Source organism: Drosophila sechellia, chromosome 2R (genome assembly GCF_004382195.2).
Source record: "Drosophila sechellia strain sech25 chromosome 2R, ASM438219v1, whole genome shotgun sequence".
Lineage (NCBI taxonomy): Eukaryota > Metazoa > Arthropoda > Insecta > Diptera > Drosophilidae > Drosophila > Drosophila sechellia.
In genome coordinates, this window is record NC_045950.1 from 19,347,172 (window position 1) to 19,366,529 (window position 19,358).

Below are 19,358 nucleotides of genomic sequence, written 5' to 3' on the forward strand. Positions count from 1 at the left end.
TTGGCGAACTCCGGTGGACAGCTACACCCACACGGCACGCATCGAGAAATTTAATTTGAATGCGGCTATTACATAATTTGATCCCTGCCCTGCCAGACACTGAATCCATATTAATTAAGGCTCGCAACTCGATTGTGTGCCAAACTGCCGCATCCGCAGGATCCGACTATTGCATGCAGGTTATAGCCAGCTTAAATCCAGAACTATCCCGCACCAGGAACTCAGCCCCAGGCACACACTTTCGTCTCAAATTACTTAGGCTCTAGCCTCGAGCATGGCAGATACGCAACCAAGTTGGAAAGCTATTATTCAACTCAAATTCAACTGTTAATAGCCGAATTAAAACGTTTATTCAAAAAAGCTTACCCTCAGAAGAGAACCGAGATCGGTCATGAGAAGGATTTCGAGATTTTGAGACGAAAACGATCTCAATGTTTTAAAGAGGGAAATGAGGGGCAGGAAGAACAAATGAGAGTGAGAGATAAATGAGAATGGTGCGATCTCGATCTGACAATGCTGAGATCGATCTTGGCTAGAATTCGAGATCAAAATTCTCAATGCGAGATCGTGGAAAGGGTTTTTTTCTCTGAGTGTATATGTATTTCAGATTCCATGAAAATAATGGGGCAAGAAAAATGTCTTTAGATACTGACCCCTTTAATTGGATAGCACATTCCACAGCTCTGTGAGGACACTTCAATCGGGCACTTCATTTGACATTTCGGTCGCATTTTCCTCTGCCGGCGTTCGGATTCAATTAATTTGTGATAAATAAATAAGTTAAGAGGAGCGCTAAATTCCGATGTCCGGCGTAAATATTTAACATGAAATATGTCGAAAAACACTTGCACATTCACCGGACCAAATTGTTCAGCTCCGTTTCTGTTCAGTTTCTGTTCTACACGCACGTCAAGCTGGGCATCGCATTTAATTAATTTAATAACCGCTTTTAACAAGCATTAATAGCGTTAATTTTTCTGACAGGGCCACTTTTCATTTGCATTTGCATTTATGTATGCATTTCCCAGCAAATATAATATAAGGCAGCGCATAGTGGCTTCCATGCTGACCCATAGGTCATCAGATGATTGATTCAGCGCAATTTATCTCCAATAAACTTTAGTGTCCATTAATTGCGGGCGCCAATATTTCGCGGCCCTTGATTCGCACTATGCAGTCTAGTTAAAAAAAAGATTATATTAAGCCATTTACATCGTCAGCCTTTGCAGTGCAATATGAATATGCATATGTCCGAAATGAATAGTTCATTTCGCCCCGGAGTATTTTCTATTAATTGTATCAATTTCAATTTAGCATGCTCCACCGTGCTAAACTCTCAATAGGATTAGCTTTCATCATCTCCGGGCGATTGCCAGCTAAGTCCTGCTAAATATTCCTTATTGTTTGTCCAAGGAGTCAACAAACAAATGGCATAATCCGTGATGGTTGGGAGCTGCAGGAGCGCATCGTACACGACTGAATAAGCCATCAAATTGGTTGCAATTGACAGATACTTTCGCCTGATTGACGCCCTAAGTCTCACTTTTGCAATGCACTCCATTTGGCCCCCGGCACATCAATTACAGACGATTAATTTATCTAATTGGCAGCTAGTTGCGGATCCCGATCCCGATCCCGAATCCTACTCCTAGTCCGGGTCCACTCGGATGACAAACAGCTGGAAGCGGCGAACAAAGGGACAACCTAATGCTGGGCCGCCATTTCCATGTTCTTTCCACATGTCATCATCGGTGGATGCGAATGCGGATGTGGATGTGGATGTGAGTGTGGCAGTGGCAGTGAGAAGTACATATTTTGACGTACCCGTGTAAACGTCAAATGCCAGAAAGGACCAAGCAGCTCCGCCGAAACAAAGGAGCTGCTGCATGGCCGAATGGTGTCGGTGTGTGTCCCGTGTCAGGCAATCCACCAGTCAAAGGACTGGGTCCTGACAGGACCCGTTTCTGACAGCCAGGCTCCTTGAGCCTCCGCCCTGCCCCTGCCGTGCCCTGCCCTTTCGTTCCACCCCAAATCGCATTCCTTTCAGTGCTGGCTACAAGATTTCATCGCCATTGGCTTAATTAATACCCAGAACGTGGAGCCTGACAGCCCGCCGAGTCTTGGCCATTATAGGTTGACACAGGTGGCTGCCTTGAAAGTTGGTCAAAAGTAGGGTACAAAATTACCTAAATTGTGACTACAAAATGAGGAGGAATTGTGTTAAAACTATGCAGCATTAAATGCATAACCCTATTTGATTCATAAATAGTTGCTTTTATTCGATATCAGGATAAACTTTAATCACCTTAAAACTGTTATTTATTATTTACTGAATGAGTATGCTATAAGTATTTCTCTATGGCTTCGATAAAATCGCCGGAGCAATCTTTCTGCCATTTCTGGTTCATTTTGCCCTGATAGATGGCTTTCTTCAGAGGTTCTTCAAATTCCTTTAGGTCTTCCAACTGCGCCTTAAGTCGATCAATTTCCTCCAAGCTCCGAAGATTTTGACCCAAACTGAGCAAAAGTCCCGTGAGCTCTTTCTTCTTGAATTTTTCACTAAAAATATGGGATTGTTAATAAGTTACATATAGTAATAAAATACTTGTAGCTTACCCAAGTTTCTTGGCATGGCTGATAATATAGTTTCCTGTGGGAGAAACCAAATGTTCCCCATTTAGGGCGGATTTCACTGCTAACATATAGCAATCACCGAGCAGTTTCTCGTCCGATTTAAGTGTGTAGTTCAGAAACTGTTCGAAGTTTCCAAAGTTGCGAACGCAACCGAGGGCAGATGCCAATATCCTTCTCTGCGATCCATTGGTGGAGTTCTGGAACAGTCCGAATACTTCCTGGAACTCTGCATCACCGCCATCATCCAGTAGTGAGCAGTAAGCCACCTTTTGGAAATCGGAGGGCAGCTCCAGCTGACATTCAGTTCTGTGGGTTGTAGCCAGAATCTTGGCCTGATTGGTGCAATCAGCCACGTGGTAACGACAGGCCTGTGAGTATGCAAAGTGTGCAAATGGAATGTCCTTGATGGCGGGCTGCGCTTCTCTTATTCCTGATAGCTTTGGAAAGCGGTTATACAATGGCAACAGCATCTTCTGCATGTAGTTCTGTAACATTGAATTGACTTTAAGTAATAAATAATAAAGGTCTATTTAAGCTCACCTTAAATTTGTTTGTCTCCGCAACATTTAGTAGGGCTCCCAGTCGATTGAGGATACCAATGGCCCTCTGCCACGGCAAAAAGTCCTGCTCTTTGTTCAGATATTCCAGCAAATCGAATGCTTTGTCATATTTGTGTAACCGGACTGCAGCCAAAGCCATGAGATCATCCAGCAACTGAGCTTTGTTCAGTTTGTGGATGCCACCAGAATTGGGATCATTCCTCAGACTCTCGATTATCAAGCGCCAGTTATGCTCATCATAGTTAACTCTAAAGATGGTGGTCACTTGGGGATTCAGTATGACCCACTCGTCAGTGGATGGAAGATCGGGCAACTGGAGTACTTTAGTGTGTAAAGGACACTCTAACCAAAACTGTGGGGTAGTTTGATTAAAGTGCGGTAGATTTTGCCTAACGAACCTCAAAGGAACCCACCAGCAGGATGAGTCCTTTTCAATTCCATGCTCCTGGAAGAATCTGCTCTGATTGAGGGTTACCTCGCCAGTTTTGTAGTTCCGTATAAGGGTTACCAAGGGATAACCACCCTGTAGGGTCCAAGAGTCCATGGCCCTACTTAGGTTGAAGTCGGACGTAAGAACCTGGTTTTTCAAAGCAGCCGTTTGCAGGGAATTCCAAAGGTCAGCTTGGGCCACATTACCAAAAGAAAAGCGTCCCAAAAAAGATCGAATTCCTTGGTAGAAGGCTTCTTCTCCTACCAGCTTGTGCAGCATGCGGATGGTCAGCGATCCCTTCTCGTACACATACTCCGTAAACTGTCCGAGCACCTCGGCGGGATCCTTGACTTCCTTGGAGATGGCCGGCACAGTTGCATTCGAGTCCTTGCTAAAGAAGTTCGCCAAATCCCTTGATATAAAGCCCTCTCCTCTTCTCAATTCGGGCTCCAAAGCATCGAGGGCCAGGTAGCCAAAGTAGGTAGAAGGACCTTCCTTCAACCAGAGATCATTCCACCACTTCATGGTGACCAAATTTCCGAACCACTGATGGGCATATTCGTGGGCCACCGTGATGGCAGTACTATCTTTCTGCTTTTGCGGATAATCGCCTTGATTTTGTGGCAATCTCTCCTCGTTGTAGGTGACCAGTCCCCAGTTCTCCATGGCCGTAAATCTGTGAGTGGGCACCGTCAGTTGGTCGACTTTCGACAGCGGAAAGTTAATTTGGAATAAATTCTCGTAGAAGGAGAGCAGCTTTGGTGCAATTTCCATGGATATCATTTCCTGACCCAACAGCTTCGGCTGCATCCAGTTGCGAAAGATCACTCTATTGCTGGTCTCACTCTCCTCGGTGGCGGCATTTTCCAGATCATGGACGGCAAAGGCTACCAAATAGGTCGAGGTCCTGAGAAGAGTGTCGTGATCGCACCATACGTAATTTGTAAGACTATCACTAGAATAAGAATAGAGCATTTCATGAACTTCATTCCTAACCCTTCACAATATAGGGCTACTTACTGATCCTGACACCTGAGAACAGGCGTGCCACTCAATCCCATGTATTTCTTATGATAGCCAAGGGTTATGTTGAAGGTTGCCTTCCAGGACGGTTCATCAAAGCAGGGAAATGCCTGCCTTGCAAAAGTGGATGAGAACTGAGTGACCGCCAGGTGACTGAAGCACCACAAAAGTTATTCATTTGTCTCATTAAATATGAATTAGACAACTCACTGAACTTCCTTAGTAACTATATCCGTGTAGTTACTTTTGTAGTAGCCACTTTGGGAATCATTTAGGCCGGCTTCGAAGTGCATTTCCAGATGGTAGATCTGGTCCTTTTTCAGTTCCCGACCCAAGTGCAGAATGTAGAAGTTGTGCACCTCATTCACTTCGATGCGATTGACTCCAAACTTTTCCTGGCCAGAAACAAGTGATGTTCGGTTCTCATCTATCTTTAAGTACGCCGCATGCAAGGTGATGTTCTTGGTGGTCTCCCGTGCCAGAAGATCTATTTTCGCAGATCCCTCGAATCTTTGATCGGTGCTATTTAGGTGTGTGAGAATTCGCAAGTTGTAGTGCAGAGGCTCCACGGATCTGGGCAAACGATAATCCTCGTAGACAGCTCTGATGGAAGGAACAACGATTAAGAAGATCCCCAAGATCCAGAGACTTCGCTGAATCCGACACATGTTGGGATGCTAAGAAGGGAAAGATCGGGTACGGATTGGTATGGATAAGGTATAAAAAAGGTTATGAATAACCCTGATTAGGCAGTGGAAAAACACGGATTATAGTCCTACAATTCCGAGCTAAGATGCAGGTAGGCCTTTGCTTATTTAATATTAGTTTCCCAAATTATTTAGATAACATTTCTTTGTTTGGAATATGTTTTCGAGGTTTCTCCGTGGTTCGTCCACCTCCCAAATTTCGTGTTTAGTGCGGGGTGGTGGCTGCAAGTCAAACACATCCCAATCTCTCTGCCCCGCAGCACTTCAGCCACACCGCAATGTGAGTCTTTTCACAGGGAGACTGCCCCGCTGGAAACTCGGCGTGATGCAGTTGCTCAGTGGCCTGCGACACCGGTACTGCCTGTGGCGCCTCCGCCGCCTGCTGGGCGTGGCCTTTGACGAGGGCGGATTCGAGGAGGGCACTCGTCAGGCGGCGGTCACCATTATCGATGCAGTGCGCCAAGCGGACTGGCCCTGCATCCGGAGTTGCTGCACCGAGCGGGGATCGGCCGACATCTACGGCTTGTCCCAGATGAGGAGTCCCTACTGCTGTTTGGTTCGCTTCCAGAGGGAACACCTGCGGCATGCTCTGCCTGTAAGGGTGGTGCGTCGCTGGATCGATGGTCGCTACTACGTCATGGTGGACATGCTCTTTATCGGCCTGCGCAACCTTCTCGATCTCGGAACCGAGCAGGAAAAGGAGGAAATGCTCCAGCGTATTCAGAGCGTTCTGGTGAACTCCCAAATCGATGATAAGTTCGAGCCGAGCAACTGCCGCCTGGCCATTGCCGAAATAGTGCTCACCTTCTCTATGGAACTGGGCGATCCTCAGGATCCTCGGGATATTGACGGTGAAGATCAGGACAGTGGCTGGCTGGTGGACTCCTACAAGGTGCAGCGCTTCAAGCTGATCAGCTTCAGTCCAAAAACACTGAACCTGCGCGTTATTGACTTTCTGAAACCGGTTCGGCAGAAGTAGCCCACAAAGTCTCCGTTCCGAAGGTGTCGTCACTGGAGCACTCGAGTAATTTCAGTCACGTGCCGTTCTCCGGGTCATCGATCCCTCGCGTTAAACCCACTTTATCAGCGATCTCTATCCACCGATCGTCGCTCGATTACGGTTCGAAGTGAACTGATCCACTGGGAGGGATACCTGGCATATTTATGGCTTGGAACAGGTGTGTCGAGAGGCTTACCAACACTGTGATTTTTAAATTGCTATGAGTTTTTCAATAAATGTGCGTCAGTTTGTATTACCATAATCGGAAGATACGAGGAGGCCTACAATTAGTAGCTGAGAAGTATAGGTCTTACATCTTACTGAACATAAAGAGCTATTACATACACATATGAATCCAAAATGAATGAAATGAATAAACTTTTTGGATCAGGTAATTAAAACTCCAAGAGCACGCTGCCTTTTAGTTAAAGCCGCGAAGTAAGTGTAATTTGTCAGGCTGCGGGCTTTTAGCCCCTGTACGCGCATTTACACTCCAGATGGGGTAAGAGTTAACTATTAACTACTTGCAGCCGGAGTCCAAGGATTCGCCCCCTTTGGCAACCAAGGGAGGGATGGGTGGTGGGGCTGCGAAATCACGGCGTGTCGCTTTCGAATGGAACATAAAAAATTGAGGGCTTAATTAAAAAGCAAAAATGTGCTGCGATTTTCCGCTTTTTTAACGCCAGCAGCAGCAACGTGGCCCAAAAAAAAGCCGGGAAAATGCGAATGCGAATGGGAAAAACAACCCATTTTCCAGGGCCAGGGAGCGAAGGGAAGGGAGGAGTAAAAACTACTTGCCGACGACTTTTTATGTGGCCCATGTTCCTTGGAGGCGAAGGAAGCACTGCCAGCAGTTCCATTTGAAATTTTCCGGGCCTCATGTGTCTTTTTATTTCGCCCCCCTCCCGGGCTCCTACATATTAAGCTTTCCCTCGCTTTGTTGCCTCTTTTTTGGCCAGGCCAGGCCAAGATCATGACTTTTGTTGTTAATTAAAGTGACGGCTAAAAACATGAAACTCTCAAGTGCTCATTAAAATTGAAATGCGACTGCAGAAACAAACCAAATGTGTGCCAAATAATGACGTTTGGCTCTTAATGCCACTCCATGTCCTTTTTGCAAACAGGATAGTTGCGTTCACTCTACTGAAAGCGGGAATATTAAAGGGCTCAAATGGAAATTTAGTAGGTAATTGTATGGTGTGGGTTTTAGCTCTTTAAATTGGGTAATCTTGATTAATACCACTAGTAAATACTAACCTACATAGTAGTACAAGTGGCATTCATATCCAGCTCTTCGGGTGCCGTACTTTTCGCCGTACTCCTTCACAAATCATTTGTTTGGCCAAGTCCAGTTCCAGGAGACCAGGAGTCCACATAAACCAGCGGCAATCCCCTCCCGAAATCAGGGCGATTGCAGAGCTTTAAAGTGCTCCTTGGCAGGCCACATAAATAAATGTTTGCACATTTACTTTGCCGGGCTGCCCTCCTCCTGAGCCATTCTGCTCCTGCAGGATTGCGGGTGTTGTGTTCGCTCGCTTTGTTGCTCCCAGCACGTTCATAACTCAACTCCTGCTCCTGCTCCAGCTCCAGTCACTGCTCCCTCGCCAAGGATGCTATTGTGCGAGGATGCGCCGGAGGTGTTGCTTCCCAGACGTTTTATTTACTAGCAATTCGATGCCGGCAATCTCAATAGTTTCAATCCGAGGCTACGCCCCGCATTGTTTCCCGGCGCTCCGCTGGCGATGATTCTCCGGAGAGAGATTGCCATAACTTTGTATAGTGTAATGGCAATGCAATTGGATGAATTTGGCGCAGGACGAACTGCACCCATCACGGGCATCGAGGCCAGTTAGTGGGAGCTCAAATTGCAAGACAAAGCTGCGAGCCCAAGTCAATTTGGCCAAGTCTCACAGGCGGTCAAGGTGGCGCAGTGATGCAGTGGCCCCACTGAATCCAATGCAATCGCTGCAATCACGTACCCAATGGGCATATTACTAGCTGACGGGGATGTGAATGGATTAGGTTGACCTGGCAGTGGCTGCTCACTAACTGCAATCTAATTCTGAGCTGGGGGTGTCACATTTATCGGCATGCTTTTATAAAAGGGTATCCATCGCACGGAGGGGTAACAAGCTTTTCTCAAACACTTAAACATCCTCAAAATTAAATGTTTCCTTATATTAAATATTCCTAATGCATATAGTTCTATTCAAGCATCTACAAAGGTAACTAGAAGTGGGAAACAATGAATTTCATTTGCAGCATACTTTTGGACACCTTCAACACTGTTTTCCAAACTCTACTCTTTCCTTTGCTGCCCGCTAGTTATGAAGTTCATTGAGTTATTACTTATTTCGAGTGAATCTCAGTGCTTGGAGCGTTGATCTAGCTATAGGGTCGTAAGCTGGGCCGACAATGGCCCGTGCGAGATGAGGTCGGGCTCCATTTTCAGGGCAGTTAGCACAATGTCACGTAGCAAATGCGACAGCGTGGTCAACATAATGAACGGGGCGGCCACCCGCTCCTCCTGACCCCGGCCACGCCCGCCGCCCCTCTGCTCCTTTGGGATAAAGAGTGCAGCATGCTGCAGGTTGCAGACGGCGAGTCCTTCGCGCAGAAACAGTGCTGTCCGGTTGACTATTTTTCAGGGGCATTGCCAAAAAAAAAGGTAATTTACTTAAAAGTTCAGAGTATTGGTTTCTAAGAGGTGAGAAATACATCAAATGTTTTTTAACTTACATGAGTAGCTTCTTTCACGACGATTTTTTACCTGAGAGCACCTCTGGCCATGGCTTTGGTGGCTTCCATTCGTGTCTGGTGTCAACTGATTGCTCTGGCGGCGATTGCAATAACCTTTGCCCATGTCGACCATGTCACGACAACTTCGCTCGGTTTTCGGGCCAAAGGAACCCTCAGACAGTTGGCTCCGAAAAATGTGTCGATGCACGTGACATTCGGATGCAATTTGCAATTTGATTTTGTTCCCCGGGGAGTCAGTGGACGGGCGGAGGAGGTGCCCATCGCCAGCAGGTTGCAAGTTGCAGGTTGCAGATTCAGATTCGGCTTGTTGCCTAAGTTCAAGGATCAAATTGATTCCCCTTCCGCCAGCAGCAGGTGTGAGATGCGAGATGTGAGATGTGAGCTGCGTCTTTGCATTGTTACACTTGACCAATTCGGATTGCAATTACACACCTGACTGTTTACCGCCCCACCACCACCACCACCACTACCAACCAATTTTGAGCCTGACTTTATGTCTGGTGAGGAAGAGGGCATTTCTCGACTGTAGTTATTCTTGGGGGGCAGCTGTGGGGCTGGCTGAAATGGCAGAGCAACGATTTGTGTGGGTTTTGGCTTGCTTTGCAATCTGCTTTCTTTGTTGGCGCCATCATCCCCACCACACCACTACTTAGTCTGTTTATCGTTCGTGCGACGCGCTCCACAATTTGGGGGAATTGCTTGCGGGACAAGTGGCGAGAGTCCGTCGAGTAGGTGAAGGACAGGCAATAGGGAGACAACCGAATGGACACTGGCTTAATTGAAGTCCTCTTTATGACAGTGGATTTATTGGAGTACAATTCCATTCTTCTATTGCAATCCTCTATTGCAATCTACCGATTTGAAGACACTTGCAAAGGGTTTTTAAAGTATGCAACCACTTGTGTTCAGATAGCCTAGGGACTCTCTTCTCTGCAGCATACTTTCAAGCAGCGGAAATCCCAGTTGATGCTGTATTAAGTTAAAGGGCCGGCATCACTTAAACCCAAAGCACCTAGTCAGCAATCCAGACTGCAAGTTTACTTACATTTGCACTCAGGCCCGGGAGGTAATGGCGCCCTTGTTATCGGATGTGGATATTCCGTTCGCCCCGGATGCACAACATCTCCGCCTGCGTTCGCCTTTCCAGTTCGCCTGATTGACCTTCTATGAGTGGCAAATGGTGTTGGGTGTCAGTCAGGCGAAGCTCTCCGCCCAATTTCCACCTCCGTCCGGCCAATCCTGGCGCTTCGACTAGGTGGCAAACTAATTGGGGAATCGAACCTGGCCCTGAGAAGGCTGTCGGCCGGGTTACATTAGTGTTTCAATCACCTCACATTAGGCACGCTGCTTTGTCTACTACCCAGTCGAGCGCAAGATGAAGAAGTCCGGGGACTTGTGAGCGCAAGCCAGTAGGACTCGCACTTCGATCGACTAACACCCTTCTCCTTTCGCCCTAGTCTCTCCCTGCTCAACAATCGCGATCTGCTGAAGACTCCGTCCGGCAACTCCATCGTGAACTTCCTGGTGAAACCGATGAGCGTGGAAATGAACACGGCGGACAATCTTATCACGGGTGCCAGGCGCCAGCGAATGATGGAGCTCTTCCAGGAGGACCGCGCCTGGGAGGCCGCCGAGTTGTCCCGCTTCGGACTGAGCTGCATCAAGGCCCCGGACTGCTATCCCTGCTGCACTCCCTTCGAGTGCTCCAAGGCCAAGTTCTAGGACTAAATGATACATTGATGTGGTCTTTTCTTGTATGTGTGTGAGAATCAAATCCATACGTTAATCAACCTTTAAATTCCTTCCTCGCAAAAGAGGGGATTCTCTAGGAGATTAGAAAACCTATTTCGTTGAAATTTATTTATTTTATTTGTCGTGGAAAGCACCTTTGGCCTGCTCCTGCGGTCAACTGTCGGCCGCGTAATAAATTGATTCGGTGACCATTAATCTATTTCCCGGAGCGGGCGGAGGGCCACGCCCCCAGCTGGATGCGCTGCTCATTGTTTAGTGAATGGCAGGCAAATTTCGACGCCTTTGTTTCCAGATAAAACCCTTTTGGGCGGATCGTGTTTTTTCGGGGGCCATGCCCGCTTTTTTGTCCTGCGGCGAACAAAACACAACTGATTATGGCGGCAGGCCACTTGGCCGGATTAATTGAAAGCCGAAATCCAAAAGCCTGAAGGCCGGCTTTTTTGCCCACTTCGGTTGGGATTCATTTCGTGCTGGGAGATTGGGGATTGAGAATCCTCCATCATCATTTGTCATTGTCAGCTAACGGAGTGTGATGGCCGCTCCATTTGGCCATAGATGAGATAAGAGGCGGTGCTCGGGTTCAGCCCGGTTTCGCTCAGTGCACTCGGCTGCACTTCCCGCCTGACTTTTGAACGTTTGAGCGTGATTTTCTTTTCCGTGTGCACTCAGCGATGCGCTAATCAAATTATAAATCGTGCCCATTGGAAAGTCGTTCGATGGCATCGGTGGCCCCCAGGAGGCGACATTGTCACCATCAGCCCGGGCAATCATAACTCGCACAAAGGGAAGGCCATCCTGCATTTTTCTACGCCTTCCCCACCTTTCACACTTTCCCCACTGCATCTGCGACACTTTTTCAGCGACCATTGGAGCTGCTGTGGCGCCACCATAATGGATGTCGGAGCAAGTGCAGCAGTCGGTCCATTTGCACTCCTCGGACCTTTTTTGTGTTTGAGCACGCTCTCCACCCGCTGGGAATAATGAAAATGTCTGCGATTGGGCGGGCAGACGGCTAAATAATAGAATCGATTAGGTCTGTGAAACGGGGGAACCGTGCATCACTTTTAACTTTCAATCTTACTTCCATTACTGCTACTCAAGATTCTCATACTGAGATAATACACAAAGTATAGGGTATCCCTAGTGCCAGACAGCGAAAAAGGGCGCAGGAACATACATATGTATGTACATACCTATGTGCATCCATATATGTATGTACATATGTATGTATGTTCTTTAATTCATGTACAATGTTTTTCCACGGGTAATCGAGAAGGGCGGCATTGTACATGGATCGCATCAAACAATGCCCATTTCTTTAATTAACAATTTGCATTTGCCGTGTTTCCACCGATTTTTTGCCGAGCCCCCTCCCGTGCAGCTTTTAATTGGTGTTTACTTTGGGCGGCTCTTGTGCCACGCCCACTTGCAATAATACCGCTGGGTGGAATGGTATGGTATCGATGGAGCACCCGGTAATCCCCACCTGGACTGAACTACCACCACATTGCTACATTCCTGCATTCCCGCATTCCGGCTGCCTTTGAGCGGCATCTTTTTGTTAATGACTCGAAATCCCATCCAATCATGCAAACTGCTTGGGACTTTGTTTGCGGATTCTCCCCTCCGGTCGGAGATAGTAATTTATTTCTTAAAAAGTGAAATCCATTAACACAAATTCCTTGGCCCACTATCTTTGCACCCCTTGCCCCTGCCAACCAACTGGCAACCACCCATCCATCCTCACTCTCCCACCCGCTCCCAACCATATCTTTATGTCTTGGTCAGACCATTCACGTGGCTCTTATGTTCCGGTTTTCCAGCTTTTCCGCTGCTGCCTGGCCAGAGAAACATTGCAATCACCTTTGTGATTGTGTTCTGCTTTTCAGCTCCATCGCTCGGCATTCAACAGTTTTCGCTTTGTGCACTAAAAGTATTAAATTTCTTCAAATATTCTTGGTACACATGTGTTTGTATATGTACATACATAAGTACCCTACATACCAACATACCGAGCAAAAGTCACTTTTAAAACGTATGTACATATGTTTTCATAGCGGTTAGTGGTATTATGTATTTATTTTTAAGAAAATCATACATCAAATCAATTCAGATGGCAAATTATGTACAGTTATGATTAATACTAGATTTCCCAAATACTGCTTACTAATACTGAGTGCAGGATTTTCTGTCGGGATTTTGGACATCAAATAATACAACTGTAAATAGCTTCTTTCGAACTTCTCAGTTTGTGGAATTCTTTTGATGTGATCGGACGTATATAGAAATCAACTGCCGACAGAGGCGACAAATATCAAAGTTTATTCAAAAGGCAGTAATTATAAACATTTGCAGCTGACGAGGCACTTCGTCGGGTAAGGCGATCCTCCTTGAGAAGTGCTGATTGACACATCCACTATTTCAACCGACGCTGCAAACTTTTTAACCATGAAGACCATGAACTTCTGGCTCCTTTGCTGCGCACTTTGCGTGGTGACGTCACGTGGATCCGGAGGACCTGTCCAGGAAACGCTGGACATAATCCGGCTGATCCGGGAGGTGACGAACTCCATACTCAAGTCGTGGGATCTGATCGAAAAGATCCCGGCGTCGGAGGTCGCCGCCGGAGCAGTGATCTACGCCAATCAGCTGCAGATATTAAGCAAGCTCGAGGAGTTCACCGGGAACATCCGGAATCTGGAGGAGCAGCAGGCGAGGAACACAGTTTTGATCATTGAGACTCTGCTACGGGAGTGGCAGGGCAAGGAACAGGTGCTGCACCGGCTTAACCAGTGGAAGGACGTCACCAAGTTCATAGATTTTCGATACAATCAGCTAAACGATTACGAACGTAACAAGGATTCACTGGAGTCCATCACCCTGATCAACTTCGCGAAGTGGACCGTTGATCCCGGCTCCACTTCGCTCGCCTGGCTGTTGCATGCGCACCACGATTACCTGTACGCCACTGGTCCGGAACTGGACTACAAGCACTCCTTGCTCTCGATGCTGACAACCAATTTTGATAAGTCCCCTGAGCAAATATGCCTGGCCAGACAGTCCGCCCAACAGTTCGCCTACCAGCTCTTCTACAAGGCAACTTTCACGCAGCTGAAGGGCTACAGCCTGATGGAGATCTCTTGGATGCTACTGCGCCAAGCAGGGCGCGGGAACTTCACCGAGGAAATGCGCTTAATGCGACGCAACCACCAGAATCGCATGCAGAATGCACAGCAGGTTCTCCAGCTGGTCATCTCGGACAGCAGTCGGCTTTACTGGCGCTGCGATCCCGGCAAGAACAAGCATGTGGAGGGCCAGACCTATGGCCGTGTAACTCGTCTGCTGCAGGGCTTTGTGGAGAACGAAGTCAACCTGAATACCGAACAGAGCTGCATGAACAGCTGCGGAGACTACCATGACACCCGCTCGAGCGGTTGCTACAAACCGGAGGAGGAGTTCTGTGGCCAGCAGCCCGCCTGCAAGGGAAGGCTCTACAACTGCAACACCATTGAGTCCGACATCTCTGTCTGCCCGTCGTCGAACGCGTCCTCTGCCAGACGCTATGAGTACATCTCCTTCAAAGATGATGGCAACAGTCCGGACTGCGAGTCCCAGGTGAGAAAGCCCTCTTCCTGGTCAAGCTGGATCTTCTGGCGCTGCCACTACTGTTTCTGCCTCTGCGACGAGCCATCAACCAACTCTGATCGCTACTTCAACCTTCGCGACTCCTTGTCGGATTTCAAGCAGAACAAGGTTGTGACTGGCGTGCGGTTTGTGAAGAGCCAACGTGTCTTCCACTTGCAGCTGCAGTAGGGTGAGCTTCTGCCCAAGGGCGCCATCAGGAACAGCTCGCTGGAATGGCTGCCCGTGGAAGATTACAACGTGACTGATGTGGACGTGCGCGATGGCTACGACTACCACACCTTGAGCATGGATAGCCGAGCCATGGACGTGGATGAGATTTCAGTGAACTCGACGGACCAGGTGGTCACTGGATTCCGGTTCCGCGTCTTTAAGCAACACCTGAACCTGGAGGTGCTTTTCAGTTCCTTCAACTTTTCTACCGGCCGCCTAATCGAACCGCAGACGAAGAGCTTTTGGCTGGGCAACCAGAACTCGCATCTCGAGGGCCATCGCAAGCGTTTTATTCAATAAGTTTAATCTTTTTTACAACAGCTAAGACCGCTGCTACCAAATGTAATCCCTTATTAATATATAAACCATAATAAAATAAAATGCTTTCGAGTTTGGATTTCGATCTAGAAACCATTTGTGCTTAAGTTTAGATAGTGTAAACAGAATAATTTGAACAGCTAACAGTTGGCGCGCAGCTAACAGCTCTGTTAGCCCGGCCGGCGCAACAGCGAACAATCCCTAGCGCCTCGCCACAAATCCCACACTCGGCGGCTTGATCTCTGTGACATTGAAGTTGCGATTGAAAGCAAAGCTGTTAACCACATGTTATCTGGGTTTTTGCGACGAGGCGTCCAACGAGCACGGTTCACCTTCACCCAGCAACTCGGCGAAGATCTTTTGAGCGGCGCAGCGGCGGCACTCCACACCCAGATACGCAAGATGGATGACATTGCGCTGGACGCGGCCAAGAAGACGGCGGCCCGCACGGCGGTGGACCAGTGGGTGACTGAGGACACGAAGATTCTGGGGATTGGCAGCGGATCGACGGTGGTGTATGCCGTGCAGCGGATCGCGGAGCGCGTGTGGAAGGAGGGCGAGCTGACGGACCTCATATGCGTGCCTTCGTCCTACCAGGCGCGCCATCTGATCCTCGACTACAACCTCAACCTGGGCGATCTGGACAGGAATCCCAACATAGACGTGGCCATCGACGGGGCCGACGAGGTCGACCGCCATATGGTGCTGATCAAGGGCGGCGGCGGCTGCTTGCTGCAGGAGAAGGTGGTGGCCTCCTGCGCCAAGCACTTCATCGTGGTGGCCGACTACACCAAGAACTCCATCCGCCTGGGCGAGCAGTGGTGCCGCGGCGTGCCCATCGAGGTGGCGCCCATGGCGTACGTGCCCATCAAGCTGCACATCGAGGCGCTTTTCGGCGGCGAGGCCTCGTTGCGTATGGCCAAGGTGAAGGCGGGGCCCATTGTCACGGACAATGGCAACTTCCTGCTGGACTGGAAGTTCATCGCCAACCGGGAGTACGACTGGGACGAGGTCAACCGCGCCATCACCCTCATCCCGGGCGTCCTGGAGACGGGCCTGTTCGTGAACATGGCCCACAAGTGTTACTACGGCATGGCCAATGGCACGGTCAAGGTCCAGAACAAGTAGTTCTTGGCCGGAGTTGGGGGAGCGCTGTTTGCATTTATTGTTCCTTGAATTTAAGGCTTGCTATTTGTATTGGATTTAAATACATATTGAGCTCTTAGCCGAGAAAACGATGTGTCCTAACTTGAAAGTTTCAGGAAACGAATTTTATTCAGCTTCTTCACTCACGTAAAACATCGAAATACGTCCCAATGACCACAAAAGGAGATCCATTACACTGAAATCAGCCCCACTTTTAGCCCTAAATCTCAATTGGTTGCAGTTCCACTACAATAAAGTCGATGGCGAATGTCAGTGCGTAAACGTAGTTCACATGCGCTTTGTATACTTTTGTCTCGATTGCGGCTACAAAAATAAATAAACATTAAACAAGCTACACCTAGAAGGCCTTCTTGGTCCGCCCAGGGAGCAAGGCCTCTTTCAGATACTGGAACAGCGACAGCAGGCCCTGCTTCTTGTTGCGCGAGAAGTAGTTGCTGACCACGTCCGGACTGCGCCGGCTCTGGTCGCTGACGGTGGTGGGCAGGACACTGTCATTCGCACTCAGCGAGACGAACAGGGCGAAGGGCACGATCCACAGGCAGATGGTGAAGTAAGCCAGCACCTGAAAGTGCAAAGTTCCTTTAGGCGTTTGCTGCGGCTCAATTCAAGTTGTATGTAAACAAACTGATGAGGTGGATAAACAATGCAATGCATATTACATATAATAGCCATGTAAAAACGTACGTACGTTTGTTCGTAGCGAATGCGCTTTCCATGATTCATGATTTATGCAATACATATGCTCACCTGCGTGAAAGGCACATAGACGGTGGTGAAGTGCTGGAAGGCCAGGAAGTGATTGACCACCAGCATGGCCAGGGAGCCCAGCAGAGGCAGCGAGAGCGGGCGCACGAAGGGAAATCCACTCATGATGCCCAGGTGGAAGCCCTGCGCCACCAGGCCGCAGAGGATGAGGCTCCACGGCAGGTCCTCGAACAGCAGCAGCAGGATGTAGACGAAGATCGTGAAGCTGATCAGAAAGAGGATGCACTTCCTCGCCGCCGTCGTGTACTCTTCGGCCAGCTCCGCCAGATAATAGAGACCAGCCACTGGAAAAACAAATTGCAGACGTTGCAATTGGACAAGTGCGGCTGCAAGGCGACAGCTCACCAATCGACAGGGTGAGGAACACGATCTGTATGGCCAGCGAGACCCATCCCAGCAGGTACAGGAATGCCATCTTGCGTACTTCAGCCGGAATCGCAGGATATATACGCGGAAATATACGGCTCAAATCGGCCGACAAAACAAAACAATCCGATTAGAGTGGCGTGTGGTGTGTCGCTCGAAATACCACACATTTTATCAGCTTGTATAAAAACGGGGACATTGATGCACAGAGCTGCCAGATATTCACATTCCAACGCTTTTTCAAATAATTTTTGTGGAAAACATGAGGAATTTAGGATTCAAATCCATAAGCAAACTAACTAATGTGAGCAGCAGCATCCATGGACAATGACTTAAAAATATCTGTAGATGAAGTAAAAATGCATTCATAAGCAAAACGAGTTCAATTATTTGTAAAATGTCGGATATCAAAGCCGAATTTCTTAGAAAGCAACCTTTTCAAATTCCATCTGAAGAAAATAGTCTGGATTCTGCTTTTGATATCCTGCAAATTGTCCAGCCTTTTCGAAAAATCCGTAACTTTTCGTATGTGTTCCATAGTCGCACGTGCAAGGATGTTTTGTGCAGGAATAGTGCAGCGTAGACTGAGCATGGGTCTCAATCAAAAGTGAGTAGCGCTTGCCCATAACTCATTCCCATAAACACCGCATCCGAAATCCCCGAAGACTCGGCCTGGCGCCCAGGAAGCTCTACTCCGAGGAGAAGAAGCCCCCGGGTGTTTTCCTGTGGGGCGGCGGACTTGGCAAGCTGCAGGGCGGTCTCAAGGAGGAGGAGTATTTCATTTCGCTGACCCAGACCCTCGTGGGCAAGATGCGGGTCAAGAAGGAGCCCGGCGACTACCTGCCCAACTGGGACGAATTCCAGAAGACCCTGGACCACGCCTCGCTGGGCAGCACCTCCTCCTTGAACAAGCACAAGAACGTGCTCGAGGAGGCCTTCTTCCTGGACAAGGTTGCTATAGTCTCTAGCTCTTTTTCCTTCTAGTTTCCATGGCAATATCTTTGCTTTCAGACTGCAGACGACATCAAAGTATTGCACGATCGTGCCCCAGAAGAACTCAAATCTCGCCATACTGCCACAGAACTGGAACTCGAATCAGATCCCCAGAACACCAAATAGTTAGTTGTTTATGTTTAAATGCCATACACCGATTTCTTCAGGCGCATCATCATCATAATCACCCAACTTATCCACATGGCACGGCTCAATAAAATTGTTAGTTGCAATCTTTAAGGAAAGTTTTTAATGTATTAAGGAAGTAATTAGAAACCCACTGGGATGGGTTGGTTAAAACTAAAGTTCTTTGGCCCCTATTAAGTGAATGTGTTTCTATTTCCGTGCCCACGCAGTATTTTTAGCCGCGCTCTTGTCCAATGTTCACCAGTTTGTTTTCACAAGTCGGCGAAATCGAAATCACAGCGGCTAGTCATCCCTTATATATATCTTAACTATACTATATAAACCGATAAACCGATAGAGGCAAACATGTTTGCATTGCGCCGATTCAGTCAGCGCTGGTATCCCAAGCAGATTCAGTAGGTTTCGCGATTTAGAGCGCAGTTGCGTAAGATTCTAGAACCGTTTTTGAATCGGTTTGCAGGCACTTGAAGATGTCGCAGATCGGAGAACTGGGCAGTGGAGCCGGCAAGGGGGGCGGCGGAGGCGGATCCATCCGGGAGGCGGGCGGTTCCTTTGGCAAAATAGAGGCTGCTCGCGAGGAGGAGTTCTTCTACAAGCAGGTGAGTTCAATCACTCTACTACTCCAACTTGTGCAGGAGCTCAAGATTCCATGTTTTTTTTGCAGCAAAAGGAGCAGCTGAAGAACCTGAAGACCAAGACGGAGCCTAAGGCACCAGAGGCTCCCAAGAAGTGAGCCCAACCAGGAGCTTGGATCTCCACTAGCTTAACTATAGTTAGGCTGGATTGTCTGAATTGTATTTAATATGAATGGTACTCCAAATATATTTTATTGTTTAATTTACATTACAACTGGTTGTGTATTGGATAACTCCCATCCCTGA

The 19,358-nt window shown here is 48.1% G+C and overlaps 8 protein-coding genes across 8 annotated transcripts; 6 read left to right on the forward strand and 2 right to left on the reverse strand.

Moving 5' to 3' along the window:
- Positions 1-2,253: 2,253 nt before the first annotated feature.
- Positions 2,254-6,245, reverse strand: LOC6615687 (aminopeptidase N). Its single transcript, XM_002040022.2, has 6 exons — positions 6,159-6,245; positions 4,858-5,324; positions 4,645-4,800; positions 3,175-4,579; positions 2,617-3,119; positions 2,254-2,559 (listed from the first exon to the last, which is right to left on the reverse strand). The coding sequence occupies exons 2-6, from the start codon at positions 5,313-5,315 to the stop codon at positions 2,343-2,345; spliced, it is 2,739 nt and encodes a 912-aa protein (XP_002040058.1). The 5' UTR covers positions 5,316-5,324; positions 6,159-6,245; the 3' UTR covers positions 2,254-2,342.
- On the forward strand, positions 5,463-6,705 carry LOC6615688. Its single transcript, XM_002040023.2, has one exon. The coding sequence runs from the start codon at positions 5,512-5,514 to the stop codon at positions 6,331-6,333; it is 822 nt and encodes a 273-aa protein (XP_002040059.1). The 5' UTR covers positions 5,463-5,511; the 3' UTR covers positions 6,334-6,705.
- Positions 6,706-10,381: 3,676 nt separating this feature from the next.
- Positions 10,382-10,970, forward strand: LOC6615690. Its single transcript, XM_002040025.2, has 2 exons — positions 10,382-10,509; positions 10,572-10,970. The coding sequence occupies exons 1-2, from the start codon at positions 10,490-10,492 to the stop codon at positions 10,834-10,836; spliced, it is 285 nt and encodes a 94-aa protein (XP_002040061.1). The 5' UTR covers positions 10,382-10,489; the 3' UTR covers positions 10,837-10,970.
- A 2,147-nt stretch (positions 10,971-13,117) lies between these two features.
- On the forward strand, positions 13,118-15,132 carry LOC6615691. The gene has a single exon (XM_032714171.1). The coding sequence runs from the start codon at positions 13,315-13,317 to the stop codon at positions 14,677-14,679; it is 1,365 nt and encodes a 454-aa protein (XP_032570062.1). The 5' UTR covers positions 13,118-13,314; the 3' UTR covers positions 14,680-15,132.
- Positions 15,133-15,288: 156 nt separating this feature from the next.
- Positions 15,289-16,269, forward strand: LOC6615692 (ribose-5-phosphate isomerase). Its single transcript, XM_002040027.2, has one exon. The coding sequence runs from the start codon at positions 15,325-15,327 to the stop codon at positions 16,165-16,167; it is 843 nt and encodes a 280-aa protein (XP_002040063.1). The 5' UTR covers positions 15,289-15,324; the 3' UTR covers positions 16,168-16,269.
- A 19-nt stretch (positions 16,270-16,288) lies between these two features.
- On the reverse strand, positions 16,289-17,487 carry LOC6615693 (protein TEX261). The gene is made up of 3 exons (XM_002040028.2): positions 17,317-17,487; positions 16,954-17,255; positions 16,289-16,768 (listed from the first exon to the last, which is right to left on the reverse strand). The coding sequence occupies exons 1-3, from the start codon at positions 17,384-17,386 to the stop codon at positions 16,544-16,546; spliced, it is 597 nt and encodes a 198-aa protein (XP_002040064.1). The 5' UTR covers positions 17,387-17,487; the 3' UTR covers positions 16,289-16,543.
- Positions 17,488-17,731: 244 nt separating this feature from the next.
- On the forward strand, positions 17,732-18,570 carry LOC6615694. The gene is made up of 3 exons (XM_002040029.2): positions 17,732-17,944; positions 18,003-18,288; positions 18,349-18,570. Exons 1-3 carry the CDS (start codon positions 17,865-17,867, stop codon positions 18,454-18,456), a joined length of 474 nt encoding a protein of 157 aa, XP_002040065.2. The 5' UTR covers positions 17,732-17,864; the 3' UTR covers positions 18,457-18,570.
- A 191-nt stretch (positions 18,571-18,761) lies between these two features.
- Positions 18,762-19,318, forward strand: LOC116800289 (ATPase inhibitor A, mitochondrial). The gene is made up of 3 exons (XM_032714174.1): positions 18,762-18,872; positions 18,938-19,076; positions 19,142-19,318. Exons 1-3 carry the CDS (start codon positions 18,823-18,825, stop codon positions 19,208-19,210), a joined length of 258 nt encoding a protein of 85 aa, XP_032570065.1. The 5' UTR covers positions 18,762-18,822; the 3' UTR covers positions 19,211-19,318.
- The last annotated feature ends 40 nt before the right edge of the window (positions 19,319-19,358 follow it).

Bases quoted from the DNA above. Each gene is read 5' to 3' on its own strand.
- LOC6615687 (XM_002040022.2), bottom strand. From the start codon at position 5,315: ATGTGTCGGATTCAGCGAAGTCTCTGGATCTTGGGGATCTTCTTAATC. The intron at 4,801-4,857 runs GTGAGTTGTCTA...GTGGTGCTTCAG, and splicing joins ATAGTTACTAAGGAAGTTCA to TCACCTGGCGGTCACTCAGT. The intron at 3,120-3,174 runs GTGAGCTTAAAT...TCAATGTTACAG, and splicing joins CGGAGACAAACAAATTTAAG to AACTACATGCAGAAGATGCT.
- LOC6615688 (XM_002040023.2), top strand. From the start codon at position 5,512: ATGTTTTCGAGGTTTCTCCGTGGTTCGTCCACCTCCCAAATTTCGTGT.
- LOC6615690 (XM_002040025.2), top strand. From the start codon at position 10,490: ATGAAGAAGTCCGGGGACTT. The intron at 10,510-10,571 runs GTGAGCGCAAGC...CTTTCGCCCTAG, and splicing joins ATGAAGAAGTCCGGGGACTT to TCTCTCCCTGCTCAACAATC.
- LOC6615691 (XM_032714171.1), top strand. From the start codon at position 13,315: ATGAAGACCATGAACTTCTGGCTCCTTTGCTGCGCACTTTGCGTGGTG.
- LOC6615692 (XM_002040027.2), top strand. From the start codon at position 15,325: ATGTTATCTGGGTTTTTGCGACGAGGCGTCCAACGAGCACGGTTCACC.
- LOC6615693 (XM_002040028.2), bottom strand. From the start codon at position 17,386: ATGGCATTCCTGTACCTGCTGGGATGGGTCTCGCTGGCCATACAGATC. The intron at 17,256-17,316 runs GTGAGCTGTCGC...TTGTTTTTCCAG, and splicing joins GTTCCTCACCCTGTCGATTG to TGGCTGGTCTCTATTATCTG. The intron at 16,769-16,953 runs GTGAGCATATGT...TTGCACTTTCAG, and splicing joins TCTATGTGCCTTTCACGCAG to GTGCTGGCTTACTTCACCAT.
- LOC6615694 (XM_002040029.2), top strand. From the start codon at position 17,865: ATGTGTTCCATAGTCGCACGTGCAAGGATGTTTTGTGCAGGAATAGTG. The intron at 17,945-18,002 runs GTGAGTAGCGCT...AAATCCCCGAAG, and splicing joins AGCATGGGTCTCAATCAAAA to ACTCGGCCTGGCGCCCAGGA. The intron at 18,289-18,348 runs GTTGCTATAGTC...CTTTGCTTTCAG, and splicing joins AGGCCTTCTTCCTGGACAAG to ACTGCAGACGACATCAAAGT.
- LOC116800289 (XM_032714174.1), top strand. From the start codon at position 18,823: ATGTTTGCATTGCGCCGATTCAGTCAGCGCTGGTATCCCAAGCAGATT. The intron at 18,873-18,937 runs GTAGGTTTCGCG...ATCGGTTTGCAG, and splicing joins TGGTATCCCAAGCAGATTCA to GCACTTGAAGATGTCGCAGA. The intron at 19,077-19,141 runs GTGAGTTCAATC...TTTTTTTTGCAG, and splicing joins AGGAGTTCTTCTACAAGCAG to CAAAAGGAGCAGCTGAAGAA.